The 27,891-nt window shown below is 43.2% G+C and overlaps 2 protein-coding genes across 3 annotated transcripts; both read right to left on the bottom strand.

The window, feature by feature from the left end:
* Positions 1–868: 868 nt before the first annotated feature.
* slc12a2l (solute carrier family 12 member 2-like) lies at positions 869–15,691 on the bottom strand. The gene is made up of 26 exons (XM_086170048.1): positions 15,027–15,691; positions 13,189–13,314; positions 12,626–12,701; positions 11,863–11,958; positions 11,584–11,723; positions 11,392–11,502; positions 10,710–10,818; positions 10,481–10,608; positions 9,934–10,018; positions 9,611–9,759; positions 8,131–8,238; positions 7,776–7,899; positions 7,595–7,696; positions 7,354–7,509; positions 6,184–6,283; positions 5,580–5,691; positions 5,345–5,485; positions 4,720–4,826; positions 4,336–4,415; positions 4,153–4,260; positions 3,661–3,774; positions 3,423–3,534; positions 2,351–2,437; positions 2,115–2,250; positions 1,973–2,040; positions 869–1,654 (listed from the first exon to the last, which is right to left on the bottom strand). The coding sequence occupies exons 1-26, from the start codon at positions 15,444–15,446 to the stop codon at positions 1,519–1,521; spliced, it is 3,231 nt and encodes a 1,076-aa protein (XP_086026174.1). The 5' UTR covers positions 15,447–15,691; the 3' UTR covers positions 869–1,518.
* Positions 15,692–18,868: 3,177 nt separating this feature from the next.
* gramd2b (GRAM domain containing 2B) lies at positions 18,869–26,884 on the bottom strand. Of its 2 annotated transcripts, none has more exons than XM_086170051.1 (14): positions 26,664–26,798; positions 26,205–26,451; positions 25,651–25,738; positions 24,245–24,314; positions 23,914–24,017; positions 23,622–23,717; positions 23,342–23,413; positions 22,530–22,628; positions 22,329–22,440; positions 21,614–21,751; positions 21,454–21,529; positions 21,184–21,288; positions 20,619–20,703; positions 18,869–19,618 (listed from the first exon to the last, which is right to left on the bottom strand). In XM_086170051.1, exons 2-14 carry the CDS (start codon positions 26,279–26,281, stop codon positions 19,577–19,579), a joined length of 1,164 nt encoding a protein of 387 aa, XP_086026177.1. In that variant the 5' UTR covers positions 26,282–26,451; positions 26,664–26,798; the 3' UTR covers positions 18,869–19,576. The 2 variants fall into 2 exon arrangements, with proteins under 2 accessions (XP_086026177.1, XP_086026178.1); XM_086170052.1 differs by having other exon boundaries at positions 18,882–19,618; positions 26,205–26,315; positions 26,664–26,884.
* Between the last annotated feature and the right edge of the window lie 1,007 nt (positions 26,885–27,891).

Here is a 27,891-nt window from a genome sequence, read left to right as displayed (position 1 = left end):
AATGAACATTTGGGTTTTGGTAACTTAGCATCTGGTCTTTCTTCTGTTTATATGTGTGTGTGTGTGTGTGTGTTTGATTCACCATTCTATATTGTTTTATCATCTTATTTTTATTTGTTTAATTCATTTTTTTCTTCATGTTTTTCTTTACTGTAATGTTGATTTCGACCAGCAGAGGGCTCGAAATCTGAATTACCAATATTGAATCTCGCTTGCCTTTCAGATCTTTGTTTAGACGAGAAAAGATGTTTAAGTACAAAAAGAAAACAAAGACAAAAACTAATTTAAGAAGAGAAACATCTCATTTTCTGTTCCGGTGTTTCAACAACAGTTCTTTTTTCCAATTAGTATGAAAAACATGCTATTTTCCCAAGTTTTTTTGAACAGCAGCAGGAAAGGAAATGCTTTTTCTTGTGCGTCCGTGTGTGTGTGAGCATAAACAAGTAGAACTTTAGCTGTTGACAGGTCTCACTGCAGACAATGCAACACTGCAGTGGCGGTTCTGCACCAGCAGAGGGTGACAGATAGCTGTCTGAGAAGAGCTGATACGATGCGTGTTACCATGACAACTGGAGAGGCAGAATGACGTAAGTTTTAACAGCTTGGTCAAAGTTTGTGAACAGTTTTTGTAACCTGTTTTGTTTTTAAGTGGTTTGTTTGTTTTTAGGTCCCTGTTGAATATTTTAAAATCAGTTTGGAAAAGTATGTTTACAGGTTTAAGTTCCCTCACGATGGTTCTTGTCAAAGTGACAGGCAAGAAGGTACTTTTGTTTACAATGATTCTGTTTTGGTTCTAAGCCTTAAGGACTTGTTGTATTTTTATTTTTCTAAATCTCCATGAAGCTTATGAAATAGACTTTGACACAAGTTTGGATTAATATTTTAATTTCATGAAATAACTTACAAAATGTTACTGAGATGCCATTTAAAATTCCACAGGAGGGAGAACAAAAAACAACAAACTTCTGTTTAAGGTCACCTGATGCCCATCGGAACAGATACAGGAAGCAAAGCCAGTTAATATTTCCTGCAGACACTCTGGACTTCCTGTTACTGCAAATAAAAGTCTCAAACATCACTGTTATTTGTTGGTTAAAACAAAGTTAAAAACCAAACCTAATAGGACCATTGTTTTTTTCTCTTCACAGCAAAAGTTTCCAGTCGTTGAATCAACGGAGGGACCTGAAGGTCCAGACAACTGACCCCCTGATCTCGGGGACCTTCTATTTTTCTTTCATTTTTGATTAAATAAGAATTTAATCTCACTTCAGTATTGTCCTAATTGTCTCAATTTCTTGCTCATTTTCAAGATGTTTCTAAATGTTATATTTTTTGTCTTTTTTTTTTAAAAACACCCTCTTCCTACTCCTCTCCCGATTTCTGCTTATCTGACTTTTTTTTTTTTTTTTTTTTTTTTTTTTACTTCAAACTCAAAAAAACTAACTAAATACCAAGTTTTTACCAGACAATTTGGTGCAAAAAAAAATAAGTATCATAAAAGTCTGAGCCCGGTGTGTGTTAGGAGTAGAAGGTGAGAACGCTCTGGTGGTTCCCCCGAACCAGCAGCAGCGGCGGCAGGTCTTTGGACAGCGTTTCCAGCCAGCACATGTAGAGAGCGCTAGAGACCGTGCCCTTCCTGGCCAGAGGGAGGCTCCTAGAAGAGTGGTGAAGACTCACGGTGAGTTTCCCAAAATAGATTAAACCAGTGGAACTTGTTTTTTAATTTACAAAAACATCTTTTTTTTTCATTTTCATGCACTGATTTCACTGCCGTTTTTATTAAAACAGCAAGAGTAAAAGAAGAAGAGGAGGGGAAAGTACCAAGAGGAGAGAAGGGAGTGTAGAAGGCTAAGAAGCAAAAGAAGGGGAAGAAAAACACAAGAAGAAGTAAAGGATCAAAAAGAAGTGGAAATTATGTAGAAGAGAAAAAAAAAATCTGAAGAGGCAAAAGGACAAGAAGAGGAATTCTTACATGACGATGAGTTTGGCGTTGCCAGAATGTTCCTTCAGCAGCTCATTCAGTCGGATCTGTCTGTTTGTCTGAAAACACAAACGTGGCGTGAGTCAGCGTCCTGATTGGTCAGCAGCCGAAGGCTATAGCTGAAGGGCAGAACCTTGGCCTTGTAAAGCTCCAGCTCGTTGTCAGTGATCCTCCAGGGCTCCTTGGCCTTCTGCTGCTCCGCCGCTTCCTGCTCCATCTCCTCCTCCCTCAGTCTGTACGGCTCGATCAGCTCCCGGAAGGTTAGCTTACTGATGTACAACACACACACACACACACACACACAAACAAACGCAGTCAGTTACAGCGAGTCTAGCACTTTGCCCCTCCCGGGGTTCCCGGTCGCCGTACTTGTGCTTCTTGGGTTTGGTGTTTATGTCACCGAGGACGTTGATGTCCGAGAAGTCGATCCGGAACCTGCTGAGTAGCGTCGCCATCCTGTGCAAGGACGACAGACAACAACATCATCCGATTCAGAGTCAACATGGGGGACCCATCCGGAACAGGGAAGCTTTCATCCGTGAGTACAAAGTTTGGGCCACCTCGCTTCTACACTTCATAGTATTACTATGAGACTGCAGTTTTTGTCAAATATTTCAAGTAAAAGTATTACAGTGCTAGCTGTAGACCTGCAGCTCTGATTGTCTCTAACTTGCAAAGTACTTCTGGTCACAACGTATAGTACATTGAGATCATTTAATCAAAAATATTACATTCTCAGTGTACAACTACCAATAAATAATGTCATTTCCGGACTATCGAGCGCACCGGAATATAAGCCGCACCGGCAAAAAATAAATAATGAATATACGTGTACATATATAGGCTGCACTTGTCTTTAACCCGCAGGTGTCCATGTTGTTACATGAGATATTTCCACAGAAAAATGTCACACGGAAACATTTTTTCTGAATTTTGAATTAAATACACATCCATAACATCTACAAATATGTATCAGAAATGCTATTTCCGAACAGTGCCTGTAACACGGCTGATGAAAAAGCTTAATAAATAAATAACCCGAGGAAAAGTCCATCCATCCATCTATTTTCTATCCCTTGCTTTGTCCTACTCCAGCTGATCGCTGGCTTTGTCCTCCTCCTGCGCACTAAAACCGTTAGTCGTCTTTTTCAGTGTCAGAATTGAAAAGCCTCCGAATTTCAAGGTAATTTCATTGGTTCGATGTGACGAGGCTAAACGTTTCGGTGACATGAGGCTCATTAGCCCCCAAAAATCCATAGATTAGCCGCGTCATTGTTCAAAGCATGTGAAAGAAGTAGTGGCTGATAGTCTGGAATTTACGGTATGCTTCAAAAACATAATTGTCTTCAGTGATGACTGTTGGTTCTGAAATTGAGGTTTGACCACACATGTAAACACACTGCCCCCCACAGGAGGCGTGGTCAACTGGCGGCTTACTGACATGCGCCGGTCGTGGTCGATGCGGTTGATCTTCCCGCCGATGAAGACGCGGATCCTGCAGTCGCACCATTTGCTCCTGTTTGTCAGCAGGTACGGAATCAGCAGCGTCAGGCCTGCGGGCGGAGCGCGGCTCAGTGGACAACAGTTCTGAACGTTCTCACACAGGAGTTGCGGTCCAAAGACTGTATGTGTTGTGTGTATTTGCGTGTGTGTGTGTGTGTGTGTGTGTCGGAGCTGACCTCCGTCGTCAAACAGCCACCAGACGTCGATGGTTCCTTTGCCCTGCTTCTTCTTGAACTGCTGGCTGGTTTCAAGCAGCCTCTGGTCAGTCAGACTGAGCGGAACCTTGGAGTCTGGAAGGGATCACGCCGAGCAATTAGCACCAGGTGGAAGTTCTACCATGTTTTTAAACTCAAGAAGCGAAAGGCTGTGTTTGTCATGCTAACAGGAACTCTTGTCAGGGAAAGCTAACAAATCTTTTCATTGTCGTAAGCTTAGTAGTCCTTTTTTTAATCTTAAAAACTCAAATCGTAATATCTTCTGGAAGATTTTCCTCCAAAAAACTAGTTGAAGCCAAGTTTTCTCATCCTGGTTCTGGACCTCACAACCCAAAATCAACCAAATCTTAATATCTGCCACTGCAGAAATCTCTGCTAGCTGTGAGAGAAATTTCTAAAACTTTATTGAGAAGATATGACACTATGTTTCCGGATCTTTCCCCCCTCTGGTACCTCTGCCGATGAGCGGGCTGCTCTGGTTTCCCGTAGTCTTCGTGGGACTGGTTTCCGATGCGTCCTTAACACCGACCGGTGGCTTCTCGTGGGATGACAGCAGCTCGTCTGTGGAGAGGGTGATAGAGAGTGTTAGTCGGGGAGGACACTTTGAGAACCGCGGATGTCTGGACGGGGACGCACCGGGTCCCTGGAGGTGGGAGATGTCCAGGCCGTCCCGTAGCCTCAGGATCACCACCCCAAACTGCAGGTCGAAGGCATCACTGCAGGTACAAGGAATCAGCTTAAAACGCCATGGAGGTTTCAGGCTGAAAGTAAACTGTCTCAGAAAGCAAAGCATCCCCTCTCTAGTTGAGAAGGGCACCATCTAGTGGCAACTTGGCACAACTGAACCAAAAAACAGTTTCATTTGGTTAAGGGTCTCTAAGTTCCACGTACCAAACTTTGAGCTCTGAGGTTAAACATGCATTGCAAACTTCAGCAATGTCTGAAAACATTTAACACTGTGTTCGTGCATGTGTGTGTGTGTGTGTGTGTGTGTGTGTGTGTTAGAGCGCAGGTCCTCACTGTATGGTATTGATGTAAGACTCAAGGTCCCACATGCTGCCGTCGCTCCAATTGTTCTTAAAGCCCATGACCAGTGTGTTCGGCTTCAGACGCCCCAAACCCACCGACTGAGGAAAAACATCACTTCTTGTTCATGCAGAAGCTCAACCTCGATATGAGGTGAGCCGGAGTTTGCTTTCAAAAGAGAGCAACAGGTTGAATGCACATCAACTTAAAACAGTTTGGGTCATTTTTCAGTGTGTCGTCCAGCTTTTTGTAAAATAATATGCAGGCAATGTGATGTATTTGTGCCAAAACTTGAAATGTTCTCTTATTCGTAAAAACCGTCAAAATAATTTCATAAGACGCAGTACATTCATCATTTCAGGCCAAACAGGGAGCTTGTTTTTTGGTTCTCAGTATCCAAAAACATCCGCAACTCAAATGTAAGTATTTCATTTTTTGTTAAAATCCATCTTTATTCACATTAAATTTTTAAAACATTCTTGTAATAGTTTAACTTTACTCTCAAAATCTGTAGTTTGTTGTCTCCCTCAGTGTTTTCTGACACAACCCACCAAAGTAAAACAGATGAAATGTGTGTGTGTGTGTGTGTGTGTGTGTGTGCGCTTGCGTGTTGTCAGACCTGCAGAAGAAACTGGGTACCGTGCCTCAGGTTGTCAGAGAAGACGTGGCTATAAAAGGCCTTGATGCGTTTCTTGTGGAGCCAACGTTGGCAGCGGGCCTGGTCCTGGGCCAGCTCCTTGAAGTTGGGCCGGCGGGTCACCTGGAGGAGGGGGGGCCGGGAGGGGCAAAGGTAGGGGTGAGGCAGATGGCGCTGGATCTACAGGAACCTGCCAGTTCTTACTGTGAGTTCATACCATTCTGATGTGGCCGCACACCATCAGGCCAACATTCTTAGTGAAGGAGTGGACCAGGTGGAGCAGGGCAGGTCGTGAGTTGGGGTAACCAGTCAGAACAAGACACTGCGGCCTGCGGGACAGGCAACAACCGATGGAGGCTCAACCAAGGAAGCTGCCACGTCTCAGTGTCGGGTAAATGACAAAGAAAAACATTTTTTTTGCTTTTGTCCAACTTGTTAACCACCCCTTCTTCTTCTTCTTCTTCTTCTTCTTCTTCTTCTTCTTTCAGGTTTTCCCTTCAGGGGAACGAATCAACTTTCTCCATCTAACCCTATTTTCTCTGTATCCTCCTCTCTCACACCAACTACCTTCATATACTCTCTCATTACATCCATAAATCTTATCTTTGGTCTTCCTTGAGACCTCTTGCCTGGCAGCTCCACCTGCCAATATACTCACTATCCCTCCTCTGTACATGACCCAACCATCTCAGTCTGGAACTTGGTAACCACCCCAATGATATTGAATCTAAGGAAAATTCACAATACATTTTTTAAGGCAGGACACTTTGGGCTTAACCCAGAGGAGAACCCAGACGAGGGGGCAAATAGCGGCAACAAACCTGAAGTTCTTAACATGGTCCTCAACTCCCGTCAGGTTGAGACAATGAGTCAGAGCCTGGTTGAAGATCAAGGCCTGGGTGGAAGAACCCCAGTTCACATCTGCGGTGAAGGAGAACATACGGATGCAAGAAAAAACAATAAGAGTGTTAGAGTTGACCAAAAGAGAGTATCAAGGTACTCAGTGGGGTGGGGGCAAAGCTTTTTATGGAGGATCCGAGTCGAGACCGATCAGAAATAGAGAACAGAAAATAGGAACGAAGGAACATGTACATGATAGTAAAATTCCTTTCAGTCTCTCAGGGTAGAGTTTCATAGAGTCCTATAGAGCAATCTCAAGTATATAGATGGAGAGTGAACCTGCAGCCTAACAGAATCTCAAGTTGTGCCCTTGCGTCTCTAAAAGTAGGATAATGATTGTCACTCTCATCAACTGGTACCATACTCCCATGGACTGAAATGTGCAATCTAAAATTCACAGTTAGCCAAAGGAGTAAGGCAAGGATGGGTTGATGTGCTCTTTGTTATTTGAACCAGTTAAATAGCTGTACAACTGTAGGTGGGAAAAAGAGGGCTGACTGACAGAAGTAGTAGCACTCAAACCAGCGCAAACTAAAGGCATGGATTGCTGCTTCAAGGTGCATTCTGGAAACCATGGATTTAACATTTCCAACCCGCCTTTAATGAATAAAACTGGACCTCACTTATTTCAACATCCAAAGTCACTGTCCAACACATAACCAAGGTTCTTAATTGGGGATTTGTCAAAAGGTGCAAAGGGACTCGAGCTAACGTCGGGGTACTCACAGGACCCACTAGGTCCAAACACCGTCACTTCTGTTTTACTCTGATTAAACTTTGTTAAGTTTAGGGAAAATCAGTCTGCAATGTCATCAAGACATGCCAGAAGTGCATTTATTGGAAACACACCCTTCTATTTGAGAGGGAGATATACGTGACAGTCATCAGCATACAAGGAGATATCGTGCCTTCTAAAGATGTAGCCCAGCGGGAGAATATAGTGCAAGCAGCAGGAAGTTGAGTAGACATCAGATTAGATCAGCCACTCACCAGGTTTCTTGTTTTTAATGTAGATGTAGTGTAAAGCAGAGCGAACTAAAGAAGAGTACAACAGACTGGAAGAGAGTACACTATAGTCCAGATGAGTCCACCTGGTTTCTTGTAGCTGACGTAGATGTAGAGCGCCAGGACGATGAGCAGAGTGACCAGAGCCGCCCACCAGTTGATGACAAACATCACCACACAGCAAAGGATGGCGCCTGCCAGCGACACCCACATGTTGTAGTACTTGAAGCTGGGACGCCACCCTGTGGCCAGAGAGGAGACTGAGTCAACTGCGGTAATGGCGTTTACAAAATAACATTACAGGAGCGGAGGAAATGAAGACTATACCCGGGGAGTTGGCCATGGAGGCGTGGAAGACGGAGAAGTTGATGAGCGCGTAGGAGGCCAGGAAGAAGTTGGAGATGATTGGAGCAATGATGTTCAGCTCCGCTATGAAGTTAGCATGTAGCTTCAGCACTCCACTTAATTACAGACTATCATTGTTACATCGATGGATGCGTTCTCCTACCGATGAGGATGAAGGCGAGGCCGATGCAGAAGGTCAGGACGTAACCTCGTAGAGGTTCGTTGTTCTTCCCATAACCCTTTGCAAAGACGCCAAGGCCTGGATAGATGTTGTCCTTACACAGAGCCTGAAGCCGCAGCGCCAACACAGAAACAATATGGTTACTTATCCTGCTTTTCTTTAAATCAACCCAGAAGCTTGGTATGAAATCACAGTACAGTCCCAAAAAAACTGACTTAAAAGTCCATGAGTTATGAGAGGACATCCAGGAATGAGCGGGAGATGAGGCTAACATTAGCTAGAAACAGGCGGGTGGTTGTTTTTTAAATGGTGGATGTTTGCATTGCAGGTTTCTGACCTGGAAGACCTTGGGGGCGCTGACAAGCGACGCGAGGGCCGACGACAGGGTGGCCGAGAAGATCCCGGCGCTGATGAGAGGCCCGAAGCCCGACACAAGACTCATGGCCTGCAGTGCGTGCACACACACACACACACACACACACACATTTACACTATATACAATAATGAAGTGTAAAGTCCCGGTTGAGTGTCCTGTGTACGAACTCGGGGAAAAAACTGAAACAAAACATAATCACACACTCATTCGTCAATAAAACCTCCAAATCTTTCCTTCTTATTATCCTCTCATTCTTCCTTCTGTTCCTCCTTCCCACTTTCCATCCCTCTTTCTTTTCTGCCTTATTTTTCTTCCTTTCATTCTTCCCTAGCTTCTTCTTCCTTCCCTCTTTTTTTCAATTTATTATTCCTTATTTATTCCCTCTGTTCTTCCTTCCTTCTCTCCATCCTACTTCCCCTCCTTCCTTCTGCCCTTCTTATTTTCCATTTTTTCCTCATCTTCTTCTTTCCTGCATTTCTTCTTGTTTTCTTTCCTTACCTCCCTCTCTATTGCTTTTCGTTCTTTTCTTCATTCCTTTCTTGCTTCCATTCTTCTCTCATTCCTTTCCCTCCTTCCTTCAAACACCGATACCTACCCACAGTCCAGGGCGGTCAGTTAGTTGTTAGTACTGGGGCTCCGGGTGCAGCGGCAGGTCAAAGGTCAGAGGTCAAAGGTTACAGAGTCGCTCCATCTGCCAGGAGGAGTTTTACAGAAAAGCAAAGAGAGAAGCTCAAGACAAATCTGAGCAACAGGGTTTGACTGCTAAAAATTTAATCCGTTCATTTGAAATCACCATTTCTGAAAGGGGCAACAATCCAAGGTTTGGCTTCTCAGTAACTTTCCAGGAAAAAAGCAAAATGAAAATAAAGGCTCGAACTTCTTCCTCCATGCTGTTGAATTATTAGTATGCACGTATTAGATACGGGAAAACTGACAGGATAAGAAAAATGACAGTGAAGGAGCTTTAACGTATTTCAATGAATTCAATCTGAGGCTCAGCTCCAGGCACCTTGCACACGTGCATGTGTATGTCTGCATGTGTCTGTGTGCGTGCATGTGTGTGCGCACGCGTCATCAATGCCCTCATTCAGCAAAGAGCTTGTGATTCCGAACAATAGTAACTATTATCTCTGCCGGGCTTTGTTTGGGAAGAGCTTGCCTCTCGCACACACGCACACACACACACACACACACACACACACAAAATAGAGAGAAACATTCCGGTGCAACCAAAAGACTCAAGCTTATTTCAGATAAAACATCTGAGATAAGAACATGGTGTTTTTCATGGTTTTGGGTCCAAAGTTAAGAAAGTCATCTAGCAGGACAAGTAGCACCCCCGCACTGTGGACCACGAGGTTATTATTAGTCTGATTAATTGATCATTTATTAAGACCTGTGTGTGTGTGTGTGTGTGTGTGTGTGTGTGAGTGAGCGAGACCTGGAAGTCGTTCATCAAGCCGTACTGGCAGCCCCCCTCCCTGCAGATGGAGAAGTCGTACCCCAGAGTGCAGGCGGCGTCGGTGCAGTTCACCGTGTCGCTAAGCGTGTCGTTGTGGTCGCCGGTGGCGTCTCTGACGATGCAGGAACCTGGAGGAGGAACCGGGAGGAACCTTCAGGACGCCATTTCCATAAAGTTGGAAACAAACTGCTGCGGTTGTTTTTTAAATTTCAGTTTGAAAAGCCGGAATTGAGTTTCATAGAGACGTTCCGAGGTCAGCGTTTGTTTTTGTCGTACTGTTGATTGACAGGTGTCATGTTCACCTGCAGAGATGGCGACAGCCACGTAGGTGAGCCCGGTGATGAGGATGGCCAGCAGGGTTCCTTTAGGAATGGCAGACTGGGGGTCCTAGAGACGGAAACGGGAGTTGTTTGATCAGGTTTCTGGACCCACTTGCTGACTCTTACGGCTCCAGAAAAATTTCTAAAAAACCCCCCAAAAAGTCTTTGCTTGAGATTGGATCTTTTCACAAACTCTGAGCAGGACTGGCCCATGTTTCCCCATGGCAACTGGAAATAACCAACAAACTAGCTACTGCAGGGAGAGACTACCTTGCTACCTTGCTCAAATCTTTGCATTTAAGACCTTAAAACACTTTATAGCCTTGACTTTGACACTTTATAGTTTTATTTGTATTTCTTATTCTCCCCCCCCCCTTTTTTTTTAACTGTTTATACAATTTCCTACAATTATTTATTATTGTTATGTTTTACTTGAAACTCTGGCACAACAATTTCCTTCAGGATAAATAAAGTTGTTCTTATTCTTAAGGACTTATTAGCTCATGGCCTTACTAGCGGTTCCACCCACCGTCAGGTCTCCGGAGATGTTGGCCCCGGCCAGGATCCCAGTGGCTGCTGGGAAGAAGATGGCGAACACAGAGAAGAAGGTCTCGTCGTCCCTGAAGTCTGGACCCAGGTTCTCCAGCAGAATGGCGCCTGGAAGGGTGGGAACCAAACTTGAAGAAGGTCAGAGGTTCCCACAGGGAGCGCAGTACTGGCTTAGGGAAGGATGACAAGGAGGAAGGGGGAGGACTGACTGTGGTAGCCAAAGAAGCCTTTGGGTTCCTTCTCCTCCGTTGGCATGAAGGTACCGATGAAGTAGTTCCCGATGGCCGCCAGCAGAACCACCAGCAGGACGATCTGAGCCTGGGGAACCAAACATACCGTTAGGTTCTTCAACTCAACAAGAAGAAAGAGGCGGTCTAACGAAGAAACATGGCCAATCTCTGGCAGTCATACGCAGCTCCTGGTAATTTAACGTCATCTTAAGTAGTTACTGGTTGCCTTATGTAGTTTCTTGAAATTTTACTTAGTTTCTGGTCATCTAACATAGTTCCTGATCATCTTGCATTGTTTGTTATTCTACATGCGCCCCCCCCCCATCTTTCTCATCTTGATACAGGATTTTATATGGTCTCGTCACATATTGGAGTCTGATCTCGTCTCGTCTATATGGTCTCGTCCTGTCATGTTCTCGTCTCATCCCGTCCAGATCTGTTCCATCTCAGCTTGTCTCGCTCTGTCTGATCTCGTGTTGTCTTACGTTCTTGTCCCGCGCCATCAAGTTCTGTCCTGTCTCATCCTGTGTTCTCATACTGTCTCATTTGATGTTCTAGTCTCCCCTCATCTGGTCTAATGTTCCCAACCCATTCTATCTCAAGTTCCAGTCCCATCCTGTTCAGACTTCAGTCTGGTTCCAAGGCGCTGTAGGCTACAGACCTTGGCCTCCCACTCCATCCCAGCCACAGAGATTCCCAGCAGCAGGATGACGGTCAGCGTTCCTACGATCCGGATGTCGTTCAGCTCATCGGTCATCAGAGCGTCCACGTCCTGCGGACCGAAGGAGAACGTCTGGGTCAGATCTCTGACCGAGGCAAAAACATGGGAACATTCCTCCAAGTGGTTCCTCACGTTCAGCATCTCCACCACTGTCTCCGCGAAGCCGACCACGTACATGGCCACCGCCACGGCGTTGGCAAAGGCAAAGATGAGGCCGATGGAGCCCCCGAACTCCGGACCCAGACTCCTGGAGATCAGGTAGTACGCGCCCCCTGCAAGGATCGGCCAGTGGTCAAGAACCTGGGATGGAACAGGAGGTTCCACAGGTAGCTCGCCATACAGGTGCCGAGTTTGTAGAGATGAAGGCCAAAGGAATTACACCCCCTTTCAAAATAAAAGCCAGCGTCTCACCTCCCCGGACGAGGCCGTTGGTGGCGATGGCGGAGGTGGAAAGGCCGGTGATGGTGGTGACCAGCGTGGCCATCAGGATGATGCCGATCGTCAGGCCTGGCGAGTGGAGATCAGATGAGTTGGTGTTTTTACTGCGTCCGACATCGCTCAGATTCTTAAAATCCTCTTAGATATTAATTTGTAAAATTCATTAATTTGTAAAAACAAAAATTTGTAAAAAACTGAGGGGGATCAAACCAGTTTTTTTCAGCTTCATCAGGTCATAAGGATGTTATGATAAAAAAGAACAACTTTCGGATTAAAAGCTGAGAAAAAAAGGCACATTGTTTATTCTGGTCTTTGCTAAATGCTAACTCGCCTATCGAGCCGACGTGATTAATAAACCTGCAAGTTTTCCTTTTTTCATTCATTCATTCATTCATTATTTGACCATCTTATCCTCCTCACTGTATGTGTATGTGTGTGTGTGTGTGTGTGTGTGTGTGTGTGTATGTGTGTGTGTGTGTGTTTGAGAGATAGAGAGCCTGGAGAGGAGAACATGGAAAGGGTAGTCCAATCCTCTACCTTGTCCCAACCAAGAATCGTCCAGCTTTGAAACTTCTGATTCCTGAACCACAATTGATTTTTTGCAAATTTTTGAAAAAAAAAAAAAAAAAAAGCTCCCCGTGTGGTTGAAAGTGGAACTGCATTTATGAATCTTTGGAGAACCTTCAGACTTTGGGAAAAAATATTCTACCAGGTGGAGGTTTCACTTTGTACGCACCGATACCGGCCTGTCCTACAATCCAGGACATCCTGATGAAGAGCATCACACCCCAGATGTTCAGCATACAACGAACCTGGACACACACACACACACACACACATTTGCATAAAATTGGATTGTGGTATATTTTTCAAGAAAGATTAAACCTAATTAAAAAAAACTTCAGTTAATAAATCTCTCATGATTGATGATTTGATGGACAAAGAATTAGAACAGCAGAAAATTATTTTACTTGGTTTCTAAAAAGAGTTATTCTTGTTATTGCTGTGCAGATGTGTACTTTGAAATATTTTACAGTGAAGTATTTATATTTATTACTTTCCAAATTACGAGTTGTAACTTTACTTTTAAAAAAATACAACAAAAAAATCATTGTGTTTGACAATCAGCTCTTTTATTTTGTGAAAATCAATTTCAAATCTGGTGACTTTTCAATTTTTTGCTTCCAGTTTTTATTCAAAGCTGTTTTTTTTCTGTAACATTTTTCAAACTGCTCCAGTCGTGAAATGGGCAAACTGGTCGAAGCCATTTTCTGTTAAAGCAGAAAGGTGCAAACTAACCAGGACTCCTTTCACCCAGCCGAACTTGACGGTTCCACCTTTGGCCTGCTTTGCCGCCAGCGCCGCCGCCGCCTCCTCCGCCGCCGACGGCTCCTCCCCATTGGCTAGACTGTCCTCAAAGGGCTCCTGGCGTCCAATCACAGCCCAGGTGAGCGTGAACAGATCAACCACATGTGCACAAAACCATTTCCTGCTGATATACATACATTTGCAGAAGTTGACGGACCTGCAGTTCCTTTGCCGTCCACCAGGGGAAAGTTTATCCTAATAGCTAAAATGTAGCTAATGATTCGCTAATTACGCTTGTTTGTGTCCGAAGTACAGAAAGTAACAAAAGTAACACCTGGAAGTTTTTCTTTTCAGCTCATTTCCTGTGACATTCTGTGAAGCAATGCTGTGATTTTTGTGTCACAATTTTTTTCAGTATCATCTGTCACCCCCCCACCACACTCACACTAGTTCCTGTTTTGATCAATTTTAGTTTTGTTTTCAATATTTTTCTCCCAAATTTCTGGACAGTAATAATGCGAACATCTGGCTACTAATAAGTGTGTGTGAGTCTGACTGTGTGTTTGTCTACGTATGTCATTGTCAATCTATGTTTGTTTGTGGCTGTGTATCTGTTTGTGTTTCTTTGTGTTTCTTTCTGTGTGTGTGTGTGTGTGTGTGTGCAGTGACGTCACAGATCCCACACACACGCATTGTGTGGGAGAGCATGGAATGTTTTCTGTTCTTTCATATTTTCTTGTCTTCTTTTGTTTTTTTTTTTAATTTGTTTGTTTTTGTCGGTTTTCTAAGCATCCTATTTTCAAGGTCATTGGTGTCATCCTTGTTACGCTCTTTCCTGTTAGCATCGTCACTTGACGTCAGCATTACTATCAGATATAAACAAAACCGATATAAACAAAAAGACTTCAATAGCATTGGGAGAACATACTTTGCTCAAAGTTTATTTGTTTATTTCATGACAAATGAAATTTTACCTGATCTCTGTTTGGGCTTTATTTTTATTCCCTGATTAGTTTAACTTCTTTGCAGTTCATTTTTAGCTTCCTGTCGTTTTTTCTGGTGATTTTATTCTGTTTTTATTTTCATTTTTATCTTTTTTATTTTGCAGATTTTTAATCATAATTTCTCCCAAATTTGATCATTTTTATTGCAGGATCAGGTTATTTCTTTTCAATTCATTTTCATTTACTGACATTTACTTTCAGATTCAGTTTTTCTTTTTTTTTTTTATTTTAATCAAATTTTGTCCTAAAATTGATTCATTTGGTCACTTTTATTGGCGGATCAGGTTGCTTCTTTTCAGTTCATTTTCACTTACTGACATTTTTCATGCAGTTTTTATTCTCTTGTTTTTTTTTTGTTGTTGTTGTTTGTTTTGGGTTTTTTTTGCAGATTTTCAGTCAAATTTTCTCCCAAATTTTGATGCGTTTTCTTAATTTTTTTTCCCCCAGATCAGTTTCCATCTCTTCAGTTCATTTTTACTTCCTGGCCGTTTTTTTTTCTGATGTTTTTATTCTGTATTACTTGTTTTGGCATTTAGCAGATTTTTAATTAATTTTTTTTCCCCAAAAATTTGATGTTTTCTTTTTTTTTTTTTTTACATTCAATTTCTGATTTCCTCTCATTTTTGTCTGATCTCGCCTTTCATTTCTTTCTGATTTTAACACAATCGGAAAGAATTTCCGTCTTTTTTTTATAGATGAATGTCTTTTTTTTTTATTGGAAAAAAAAAAGTTATCCCCATCCCTTCCCATCTCCAGGACTTCCGGTTCCGGTATTTCTGGTTCCGGTTCTGACTTTTTTTTTTTTTTTCTGTTTCCGGTTCTGACCTTGTCCAGTTCGTCGTGGAGCTCCGACAGCGACGGTCGGCTGAGCTTCTCCCCGAGCGGCGCTTCGGTCTGCCGGTAGAAGTCGATGTTCGGCACCGCATCGATGGTGTTGTGTCCAAACGTACGCATATAGTACGTGTTGGAGTGCGAGTCGGAAACGTGTGTGTGTCCGGTTCCGGTCGAGTGCAGGCTGACCGAGTCGCTCTTGGCCACGTCCGGTTCGTGAAAGAGGTCCGGCGGGGGCCCCAGGTCCGAGTCCGTAAAGCCCACCACCCGGAAGCGGCCTTTGGACTCTTCGGGGACGCGGGAGCCATCGCCGGGAACCGGAACCGGGACCGGGACCGGACCGGGGGCCGCCCCTTCCCTCACCACGTCCACCTGGAAGCGGCTCTCGGCGGAGGACGCCGTCTGGCCCGACATGTCCGACCGGAGACACCGAGGCTACCGTCTGAGGTCCGATGGCTCCGGTCCCGCATCCGGTACCGGCGAGTCCCGGTAACGACAGAACACCGGAGGAGGGGGGGGGGCTTTAAGAGTGACGTCAGAAGTAAACCGGGACAGACGCTCGTTTCCTCCGGTGTTCTGGATCTGCGGGCACTCAGTGAGCAACGACCCTCTACAGCTCGCCTTCCCTCCCTCTCTCTCTCTCTCTCTCACTCTCTCTCTCTCTCTCTCTCTCACACACACACACACATACACACACACACACACACATTTATCTCTCTCGCTCTCTCTTTCGCTCTCTCCATCTCTCCCCATCTTTCTCTCTCTCTCTCTTTCTCTTTCTCTCTCTCACTCTCTCCATCTTTTCCCTCTCATTCTCCATCTCCATCTCTCCCGTTCTCTACTTCCATCTCTCTCTCTCTCCTTCTAATTATCTCTCCATCATCTGCGACTGTCCATCCCTCCATTCACGGATCCCTCCACTCCATTCATCCATCCATTCGCCCATCCATTCATCCACGTGCCGTTGTGTGTGACATCAACCCTGAAAGGTTATTGTGATCCCCAACACCACTCACACACACTCACACACACACTCCACGGAGATGTCACATCACGCAGGGGAAGATAGTGTGTGTGTGTGTGTGTGTGTGTGTGTGTGTGTGTGTGTGTGGAGGGGGGGGTCAATGCTCAAGAAACCCCTGAACCCCCGGATGAACGAAACGTGGATCTGGATGAAAATAGAAATAAACTTTACATCTCCATGGAAACGTCATTAATACTTTATGGTTTTTACATTTCTGGACTTTAAATATATTACTGTGTGTTCTTACACACTTGCAACTCAGTTATTATGAAATGATTTTGAAGTGATTTCCAACTGAATTAAATCACATGAAAATAAAATGCAGGAATGTGTGTGTGTGTGTGTGTGTGTGTGTGTGTGTGTGTGTGTGTCCTCACTGGGGGACAGGCGGAGAAAGTGTTGGTGCTTGAAACAAAGACATTTGTCATCCCTGGTGACACACTGAGACATTCACAGTGTGTGTGTGTGTGTGTGTGTGTGTGTGTGTGTGTGTGTGTGTGTGTGTGTGTGTGTGTGTGTGATTAGCATAGGGAACAACAGCAGCTCAGTGATACGCTGGACAATAAGTCTGAAACACGATCCTCCATCTTCATCTCCTCCATGTCAGCAGACCCTCATCTTCATCAGAACCAGGAAGAAGCGTGGATGGTGTCCGTCTGGGTTCTGCAGAGAGAGAACCTGACGACGACAACAACAAACCATCTCATCTCAGCCAGCTGACGGAAACCTGGAGAATACGGGGAGAAGCGACCAGGAGAACCCTGGCAGATTTTGTCGTAAGAGTGTTTAAGGCCGTCTTTTTCCTCTTGTGGAGCTTCGGTGGGGAAGATGGAGATGAGAACTTCACTGCTGCTAACACTGTCACCATGTGGCCACTCTGAGCACCGCAGGCGCAGATTGATCCACCAAGGCAGGACAAGAAGGTGATATAAATAGAGAAAAGGAAGTGAAATAAAAAAACACTTTATAATCTTATAAATATTTATTTATAGGACTTTCAGATTAGCTGTGGATGAGAGGGGGATTGATTGGATGATGGACAGCTGGTTCTGGTTAAACGCCGACCCTTGTGTAGCGGGTGAACACATAGAGGAGAGGGATTATAGAAGTCTTTAGAACCGGTCCGATTATGAGATATTATCCATGTTGGTTGATTCTTCGTCAGGAGTGGGACGTTTTCGTAACATCGTGGAGTCTGGTCCGGCCTGAGTGGAGGGAGGAGGGTTTTGGGAGTTCCCACCGTGACAAAGACGCTCTCGACCGCAGAAAAACAACGACTCCTCATGAGGAAGAATCGGGATCCCAGATAGGGTGGCGTTCTGGGACAACACACACACACACACACACACACACAGACCAACCCACTGCTGAGCTGAACCTGAGAATCTCACACCAACTTCTATCGGAATTATTGAATAACAATTATATAATTGATATCGACAACAACCGTAATTTTAATTGTTATAATTGTTATTATTCTAAATGAAATATGCTTCAGTTTATAGGACAAAAATCACTTGATGTGAAAATATTTCAAATGTGCTACATCGTGAGAGCTAGCTTAGCATCCCCCCTGCTAGCAGGCCTGTGCTAGCCGCCCCCCCAAAGTTGCATTCTCCTCTACCCTTAGAGACGCACCTTCATCAGGAGCCTCTGGTACTTCATGTCCTGTCTCCATGGCAACACATAGCGAGCGGGTATCATGGGATGCCTGGCCGAGAAGGTCGGGACATGGCACTGTGAGCATCTGTGGACCAATCGGGAGACAGTGGAGGAGAAACCATTCGCTACATATTTGGACAGTTGTTATAATATTCTAAATCATTTTTAGTAGCTTTCAAAGTTGTAATTTTTCAGCAAAATTTCTATCTAGTCAAAATATATTCACTTTGAAATATGAGGAGTGAATCGTCAACAAAGAAACAGAACATTTATGGGGAAATTAGAGCCATATTATGGACAGGCTGACAGAAAATATCCGAAACAAAGACGACAACATCAGAGTGGAAAAATATTCATCTTTAAGACATTAGAATATCATTGTAATGCAGAGTGCAACAAAATTTAGAGGTAGCAGCTCTCAGGTTCAGTGGAATCAAAAAAACACAAAAAAAAAATCAGAAAAAGCAGCACAGAGCACAACAATACAACAATAGCAGCATCTCTGTGTCAGAGATATAAGGCAAAAAATATATATAAAAATATAAATAAATACAAAAACAACTGGAAAATAAATAGATAAATATGTAGAAAGAAAAAAGTAAAGAAGTAAGAGTGAAAAGTGGAAAAAAGGGTTTATTGCACTGTTCTGTAAGTGAGGTTCAAGTGTTCAGGGTTGGACCGAATTTAGTGAAATGGCCCCTCTCGGGTAAAAACTGTTTTTCAATCTGTTATTTATTTTTGCATAGATTGTCCTAATCCAAAATGGAATAATAATTATGAATAATTGTTTCTAAAAGTAATTATTTCAAGGTGTGTGTGGAAGCATAAACAAGTCTATTCATTCTCCAAAGAGAAGTTTTTACTCTATATATAGACATCCTAATTATTATCATTCAAAAAGGGACTCACTCCTTCCAGTCTCGCCTCCCTGCAGCCATTGTTTGTTTGACACCTGCGTCTCCATGGCAACCCCCCCCCCCCCCCCCCCCCATGCTGCTCGTCGGGTCAGGTGAGTGGACGCCGGGAGGACGGGATTTGGAGTTTCGGGCTCAGGGTGAAACCCTCCCGTGGTGTAAATTAGTTCTGAAATCCATTTATTTTGGGGGGCAAATTCACATCCATTCATCGATCCCACAGAAACATTTTCAACAGATTTTAACATATTTTTTAATAAATCTTTTATTATTTTCTAAAAGCAACCAGTGGAAGACAGAACAGTTGGATGTATTTCAGTGTAAGATCGCAAAAAACGGAACCACGTTTGTCCGGGTCGGACCGACACGGTGAAGAAGCCCGACCTCTGCCAGCCAAATTAGGTATTGCTCCTTTCTGACAACATCAGAACTTCTCAAAAGTAACATTAACTATACAAACACACACACACACCTACTGTAACAGAAGAGAACTGTGGGTAAAATGAGGCAGCTTCGCAAAACAACGAGATATGAACATTTCAACCCATCCGTACCCTATTTAATGGTCCTACTCCAACATCTTCATCTTTCTGGCTTCTTCCAACATCCTGGATGACTTTTATTTTAGTTTTTATTTTCATTTGATACACCTGATGTTTGAAAATTGTTTTAAAAAATGTCTTTATTTTTTGGACCATGATTTCAGAGAACCGGCGTGGACGTGGTTTGGTTTATGGACGTGGTCATGGTTGCGGTGGCCTCCTTCTGCCGATGAAGACCTCAAGGTCGGCATAAAAACAACGGGTTACCGGTTGTGAGTGACTCCTAACCATGTGACCTGGGATTGTGACCTTTTCCTCTTGCGAATACTTAAAAAAAATGGCGTCCTGCTGAGTAGAAGCGGACAGGTCACAGTCATGGCAGCTGATTGGCTCCCAACATCTTCAGGCTGCTTCATCAAGTAGCTTCTGTAGGTTCTTCTGCACCTGGAAGAAAGAGCCTTTTTGTCAGCCTCCAAAATGTTTATTCCAGATTATTAGTGATGACGCTGAGGCCCCCTCCAAGGTGAATATTTTATTTTATTTTATTTTATTTTATTTTATTTTATTTCATTTCATTTCATTTCATTTCATTTCATTTTATTTTATTTTATTTTATTTTATTTTATTTTATTTTATTTTATTTTATTTTATTTTATTTTAATGCTATCAGTTTGGAATTTAGTTTTTAGGGGGCTTATTAGTCCCTGTCCTTGTTTATAGATTTTCTGAGCTTCAAACTATGTTTACATTTTTTAACACACTATTATATAATATAATATTTTAAGTAATATATATATATATATATTTTTTTTTTTTCAAATTTGCGGTTTTGATTTTCTTCCAGATTTTTGATGCAACATTTCCTAGGTCAACATGTTATAATATAATTGAGGTTGCAATAACTTGTTTATTAATGTTTGAGGTTGGTGAGGAGTCGAGCGGCACAGCTGACAGAGGTAGAGCTCCAATTCCAGGCCAGTGGATCAATGACTATTAATGATTGATCAGCTAGTTTCGCGCCACTGGGCTACTGGACGAACATGAACGAGCAGGAAACAGAAAGTGTCTCAGTCCGGACAGGAAATATAAATATAATAAGTTTTTATTTTGGTAAGGTATGGACCAACTTTTTGAAAACATTTCAATTTAACTATTACACATGCATGATTATCACTAGCACATAGTATTTTCTTTCAATCCTCATTTTATCTTGGTCTTTTTTTTTCTAAATATTTCTAAATATTATTCTAAAATTTCATTTTACATATTTTATTTTGTCTTCACAAAACTCCAACACCAAAATAAGCCTTTTTTTCAGTGGCTAAAAATGTCTAAAAATTATTTATTTATTTATTATATATAAATAACTAACCAACGAATTTAAATAACCCTAATCATATTATGATATATTATAATTATACCACATGCACACACATGCACAGACCTTCTCAAGCTTCAGCAGGTTTACCGTCAGCAGCTCGGAGAAGAGGTCAGCGGTCATGGCTGAGTTTTCTCTCTGTAGGCCGTCTCTAAGGTCAAGCAAAAACACATACACATACACACAATGAAATAAAATACAATTAAAAAGTCATTTATTGTACGCTACTTAATTTTATCCTGACTTGAATTCAATTTTAGTCTCATGAATTAGTCACGCTTTTTTTAAAATAACTTTACCCTCTGTTGGTTCCAAAAACTGTTTAGAGAACAGTATGATAACGACAACATATTCTTGTGATTATTATTGTTTTTAGTTGTCATGGTAGTAATTGTCAAAGTAATATTTGTAATAGTAGCTGCGGCAATAGTGGTCGTACTATTGTCTCTATTAGTAGTAGTAATAGCAATCGTAAAGGAAGTACTAGTTTAACTAATTTATTAGTTAGTAGCAATAATTGTAGTAGCAGGAGAAGAAGAGAGAAGATAAAAGAAGAAGAATTAAAATCCATTCCTGTCTATTTCTTATTTCTTTTATCTCAGGATGTCCTGGATCACCAGGCCCGACTCACTGGTGGGCAGGAAACCCAGAGACGGAACTGAGAGACGTCAGTCTGTGTTCCAAGGAGATGATCTTGAAGGCCAGGTAACAGGAGGACAGGACCAGGACACACACTCTGAGACACACACGTAAAAAATAATGAATAAAAAGTAAATACATGGATGCTAATTGAGGTCATTCAGAAACGGATAAAATCAAGAATGAGTGAACGACTTGAAGGACGAAAGAAAAAACATTGGATGAAACGATGAGGGAAAGACGGATGGAAGGAGGGACTCACAGAAACAGGTAGACATAGAGCAGAGTGTTGAGGGAAACAGGCGTTCGACTCCTTTTGTCAACAATCCGCTCGGAACCTGCAACCACAGCGTTCCTCTTTACGGGCCCAAAAGGGACAACTGTCGTGTTATTGGTCGGCGTGACAGGTCACATGATCTCACCGCCGTCCCGAAGCTTGTTGTTCTGGTTCTGTTGCTTCTGAGGCTGGCTCTTCACTCTGTGCTGAAGGTCCTGACGTTCAGGGTGCGCCGGGTTCTCCGCTCGCTTCAGCGCGTCCAAGAAGGGCGGAACACGGAACCCTATCGATTACAGGAAAAAAAAAAAAAACCTGCAAACTGATGTCATGAGCTACTAAGCAGAAAAAAAATAAAGCATAGGAACATGGGCATTTCAAAGAAATATACTGCTCAAAAAAGTAAAGGGAACACTTGAACAACACAATGTAACTCCAAGTCAATCACACTTCTGTGAAATCATAGTGTCCACTCAGGAAGCAACACAGATTCATTTGGACTTGTTTTAAGGACATTACATCAAAGTTGGATCAGCCTGGAGTTTGTTTTTACACTTTAATTTTGAGTGTGATTCCTAATCCAGACCTCCATGGGTTGATACAATTGATTTCCATTGATCATTTTTGTGTGATTTTGTTGTCAGCACATTCAACTGTGTAAAGAGCAAAGTATTTCATAAGAATATTTCATTCATTTAGATCTAGGATGTGTTTTTTAAGTGTTCCCTTTATTTTTTTGAGCAGTGTATATGGAAATTAGCAACAAAAATAGGGATGAGAAATGTGGAAGTATTTGAGTGCGTGTCTGGCGACAGCCTCCAGGGTCGTGACCAGTTCTCTCTGCACTGACTGGATGATGATACCTGCCATCTTGTCGTCGTCGGGCGTCTGGGAGTCGGAGCTGCTGCTCTCCTCCAGCTCGTGACGCCGCTGTCGAACGGCTGCGTCCAGGTCGCTGAAGTCGGCGGGGAAATTCTGCGCGCACGCACACACACACATACACACACACAAACTGAAAGGCTGGTCCTCCGGGCTGAGCTCACAACTGCGGGTCGGCAACTCACCAGAGGGAAACGGGGTGAGCGGGGCGAGCAGGGCGACCTTTGACTCCTGAGTCCGGACCCAGCAGAAGACGGGACGGGGCTGTTGCACGGACTCTTCTCCTGCAGACACACAACAGCTTTCAGAGACACCGTGGGTCAGAACCCAAAGTCCGAACCCACTTCACCTGGCCAGTGGTTACACTATGAGTGGGTTATCGGATCAGTGCCGGGTCAGAAAGTTCCTATGAAGTTAGTCCCCAGGTCCAACTGGGTCACTGCCCGGGTCAGTTGGGTCAGAACCAGGTTAATCCCCGGGTTTGACTGGACCTGACCCCTCTTCATTTAGCAGGTCGGTCCCTGGGTCAGTCAGCGGGTCAGCAGGTGGATCATCATCCCGGGGTCTGTCTGATGTTGTGTCTGGTGAAGTGTTGTTGCTGTTTTGTCGTGTTGTAGGTGTTACATCACATTACATTACAGTCATTTAGCAGGCGCTTTTATCCAAAGCAACTTACAAAAATTGCAATTCTCAAAACCATATAACTACATACATTCATTTCTTCGTATTTTTTTGTTTTTTTGGGGGGGGCTAAGTGCGATTAATGGGGTAGTGCTTGGTGAAGAGGTACGTTTTCAAGGTCTGTTTGTGAGTTGATGGAATTAGTCCAAAGTACACTTCTTACGACTTGATGTCAAATGTCACCATTCTCTGAGAAATGTTGCATATTTTACATTTAATTTGCATGTTGAAAATGTTGTACTTTTTATGTTGTTGCGTACAACATAGAGCACAACTGTTGTACACTTCAGGCTGCAGAGGTGAAGCCAAGTTGTACCTCAAGGTGGAGAGAGACGGACATCAGGAACTTGTATGTATTGTCTCTGGACAGGAAGGACACAAACACGTACTGCAATATCAAAAACACAAGGGTTTCAGTTGGAGGATAAAAAAAAAGTCGAGAATATCAGACAGTCCAACAATCCAGGCAAGTCTTTTCCATTGTCGCTCAGTATCATCTGCAAAGAAACTTTGAATTATCTTGTCAAAAACAAACCTACAGCTTGACTCTTGTAAGATTTTGATTTTTTTTTTTTTTTCTGCGTGTCCTCCCGTACCCGATCATTGGCCGTTGAGATCACCAGGGCGTTTGGCACCAAGATGGCGGTTTTGGTCTTCTTGATGTTGGTGATGGATGTGACTGGGATGGCAATCTGGGGACGTATGGCAGAATGAGAAGGTCAGTTCAGCAGGGACTACAAACCCTTTGGAGTGTGGACATGGAAACTTTGGGTCAAGTAACCAGTGGTGCAGGGTCTTGGAACCGATGTGGGTTTTCATCATTACGCCAGGTTCTTTCTGGAACCCCAAGCCTGGTGTCGTCATCTAAGAGCGGTGAGGTGAAAGTACCTTGGTGTCTTTGCCAAAGACCTTGGAGTGGAAGCAGATCCAGTGGTCGGACACGAACATACGTCCCTGGTACAGGATGTCCTTCTGCAGCGCGCAGGTGTAGCCTGACGCACAGAACAAGCTCGGGTTATCGCCAAGATGCAACAGGGTAATCTTGCCTGATCGGATTAGCTGGAAAAAACTAAACATTAAACGACAGCTAGTTATTTAAGATTGTGCGGGTATGTAACCGCCGCTCGATTACAATTAAAAAATGAATGAGCGGTTGTGAATCAAAGGGTATGGAGTGATCAGCTGTTATGTAACGGCGGCGGCGGCATGGAGAACTCACTCTGCCGGAGCTGCTCCTCCTTGCTGATCTCCTTGAATATTTTATGGTACTGGCAGTTGCTCTTTGAAAGCTTAAAACAAGGACACGCGTACAATTACAATGCAGTACTGCGCTCGGGTAAGCATCCGCCTGCGCAAACAGCAGGGGGGCAAGATTACATCATGAATACCACAAGTGCTCAAATGAGGTGTACTTGTAAGAAATCTCTTCACCTAAAACTTTGCACTCCTGAGGTCTGCCTTGTTGTTCTTGTACATCAAGATGTTTTTGCGACTACTAGTGGCGGGAAGAGGATATTACACTTCTAAAACGATAACTTCCTGTGACTTTTATTCTCCAAGCGCTTCCTGACAATAAGGTATCATGTCTTAAGCACTAGGGTGGCTGTTAGCATCCTGATGATGCTGTAATTTCTGGACTATTGAGCGCACCTGACTATAAGCCGCACCGGCAAAAAAATAACAAAATAAATACATGTATACATTTATAGCCCACACTTGTCTATAAGCCACAGGTGTCCACGTTGTAACATGAGATGTTTACACAGAAAGATGTTACACAGAAACATTTTTTTAAACTTTCAATTAAATACACACCGGAAACATCCTCAAATACATTCTTGGAATGCTTTTTTCCAAGCAGTGACTGTGACATGGCTGATGAAAAAGATTAGTATTAATAACACAGGGAAAAGTCCTTCCATCCATCCATTTTCTATCCCCGCTTTGTGCTGCTCCAGCTAATCGCTGTTTTCACACTAAAACCATTAAAGTCATCTTGTTCAGTGTCAGAATTGAACAGCTTCTGAATTTCACGGTAATTTCATTGATCCTATGCGACCAGGCTAAATTAGCCGCAGCATTGTTTAGGCCGCAGTGTTCAAAGCATGTGAAACAAGTAGCGACTTGTAGTCCAGATATTACAGCACACAGTCACACTCTTAGTATTCTTGAGGTGTTTGATTTGACGGGTAGAATATCTGAATCAAATAAGAGGGCAACACAGAACCCTACGTCCTCATATGTGGATACTTTTGACCTCTTTTTATTTCATTATACTCCGTGGTGATATGGTAATGTGAATGTTAGCATCTTGGTACCGTAATGCCATCATATCATGACTTCAGCATCAGGATGATGCCGTGTCATGACATCTCAGAGGGGACCAGATGAATGTTTGGCTCAAATATACACATTGAACCCTTGGAGAACTATTTATACCTCATTTTCCTTTTTTTTTTTTTTTTTTTTTTTGCGCCTGCTGGTGATAGCAAAAAACAAAGTGAGGAAACAAAATGCAGCGTGCTGCGACAGATTCCAATTCAAGACTCAGCTAGCGGCCTTGGAACACTACCGATGCCACCCATGTCCTCATACGGGGACACTGAAGGGTTACTTGGGCCTCACCTGGCTGTAGTGGGACTTCTTCCTCTCGATCTTGCCATTGCCGTCTGTCGGGATTTGAATCAGGAGCGAGTTGTCGAAGGTCTTCGACCTGCCGGTGGAGACGTTACACAACGGGATGTTAAACAGGAACACAGCCGTGACCGTTGGACCGGGAGCCGGTGTGTGTGTTTGTTTAGCTTCATATCTGACCTGTAACTGGGTCGCCTGTACGATTAGAAGCAAAATATAAATACAGCATCCCGTTTTAGTTTGTTCTGCTGAACCGCCACAGGTTCAGAGAAGAAACACATTCATTCATTCATTCATTCATTCATTCATTCATCCACTGTTCATACCACTTGTCCTGCAATCGAGGCCGCCTCTTTCAAATGTATTCATATATCAACTCAAGATACTCCATTAGAAAAAAATCAAATATAACCCGTGTGTGTGTGTTTTCATATTTGATGGAAACATTTCGGTAAAAAACTCAAAAGAAGAAGACAGAAGCTTGAAATGTTGAATCTGATAATCATATTAGATCAAATTTAGCAACAAAAAAAAGACTGACTGACCTGACAAGGGGGTGCTTCCTGCAGCCCGCAGCTTCCCGCGGCTCGCCGTCCACGGCCTGCTGACACTCGCCGACCATCCTACTCCTCCGGGGCTCCTCGTTTTCGTCGGAGCTGAAGGACACGGAGAGGAAAGTCAACGGGGGACGCGAAGGTCACCTGTCCAGCGGGGGGACGCCCGCCGCTATCTGTCAAACAGCCTCGTCACAAAGTGAAGACCATCATGAATTATTGATCCGGAAAGCACGATCTGTCGACAGAGGACGGCGTTATTATACAGTTATGACACAAGCAATCAGTAGGATGTTGTCAAGGACAGTGTTACTATCTAATTACTAAATGTGTTAAAAAGACGCATGTTGAGAGAATCTGAACGCAGGAGGTAAAAACTTTCTGAGTATCTGAGTCCCAGTGAAAGTGCTAGTATGAACACTCGGAAGAACCGCAGTTTCATAAACTCACTGATAGTCTCTGTCTTGGTTTTTGGTCCTGATGGCTCTCCTGCTGTCATCCTGCTGGTCAGCCATCGTGTGTGTGTGTGTGTGTGTGTGTGTATGTGTGGCCGGTGTGTGTGTGCGGACGGTCTTTCTGTGCTCCTGTCCGTCCTCCCGTCTATCTGTCTGTCTGTCTGTATGAGCGTCTGTCCCGCCCCTCACCGAGTATCTGTCCTGTCTGTCTGTCTGTCTGTCGCTGTGGGAACTGACACAAAGCCGACCTGCAGTGTGATCTCTTTAACCTGCCAGGGGGTGTGTCCACTTTATCACAACCAATCAGACAGTGTGTATGTGCATGTGTGTGTGTGCGTCTTTCTGTCACGATGTGTGTGTGTGTGTGTGTGTGTGTGTGTGTGTGTGTGTGTGTGAACCCTTTGCTGACTTTCATCATTTTCTGTTTTCTTGGCTTTTTGAATTATTTAACCTTCAGAGAAAAATGCATGAATATTTGACATTTTTTAATCATATTATATACATTCTTTATTATATTTTTCTTTGTTTGTTTTATTCTTTCAAAGTCTCAAAGTGTCCCTTTTCATTTTTTTTCCAGGCCTGATGTTTATCAGCAAACTTTGCCAACATCTGGTGATATTCAGAAGAGATGGTGACCTTTAACCTTATTCTACAGCTTAGTACTCCCACCAGTATAGGTTGAAACAGCCAAATGCACACACACACACACACACACACACACACACACACACACATGCACGATAAAAATGTTGTTTATGTAAAAAAAGCCCCTCTTCTTTCCTTTGAGAGGTTATTTCTTGCAGGATTTATTGATTTTTACTTGGAAATTCCCATATATTTTATCGTGTGTTGTTTGTTTTGTTTTGTATTTTTGGTCGAATCCTCTCATGTCTGTTTTCGATCTCAGTATTTTATTTTCATATTATTCATTCTTATTTTACATTTGCTTTGCCAGGCTCTCCACACAGATCCTGCCACTGATTCAACGAGCGGAACAATAAAACTAACCCAACAGCGTCTCCAGGTGGACACACCTTGACATGAAACCCTTTTCTGAATCGATTTTGTCTCCAGGTTGATTTTCCTCACCTTAAAAAAAAATGTTTGATAGAAACGAGGGAACTTCATGTTTTTGCTTTATATACATTTAATAAGAAATATTATAACCATTTTTTTTCTTTTGAGACGATTTCTGACTTTTCCTCCGGTCTCAGGTTTCCGCG

This window comes from Fistularia commersonii, chromosome 22 (assembly GCF_037954325.1).
Source record: "Fistularia commersonii isolate RoL2024-O1a breed Wild chromosome 22, RoL_Fcom_v1.0, whole genome shotgun sequence".
Taxonomy (NCBI): Eukaryota; Metazoa; Chordata; class Actinopteri; order Syngnathiformes; family Fistulariidae; genus Fistularia; species Fistularia commersonii.
This window is presented reverse-complemented; position numbering and strand designations above follow the sequence as displayed.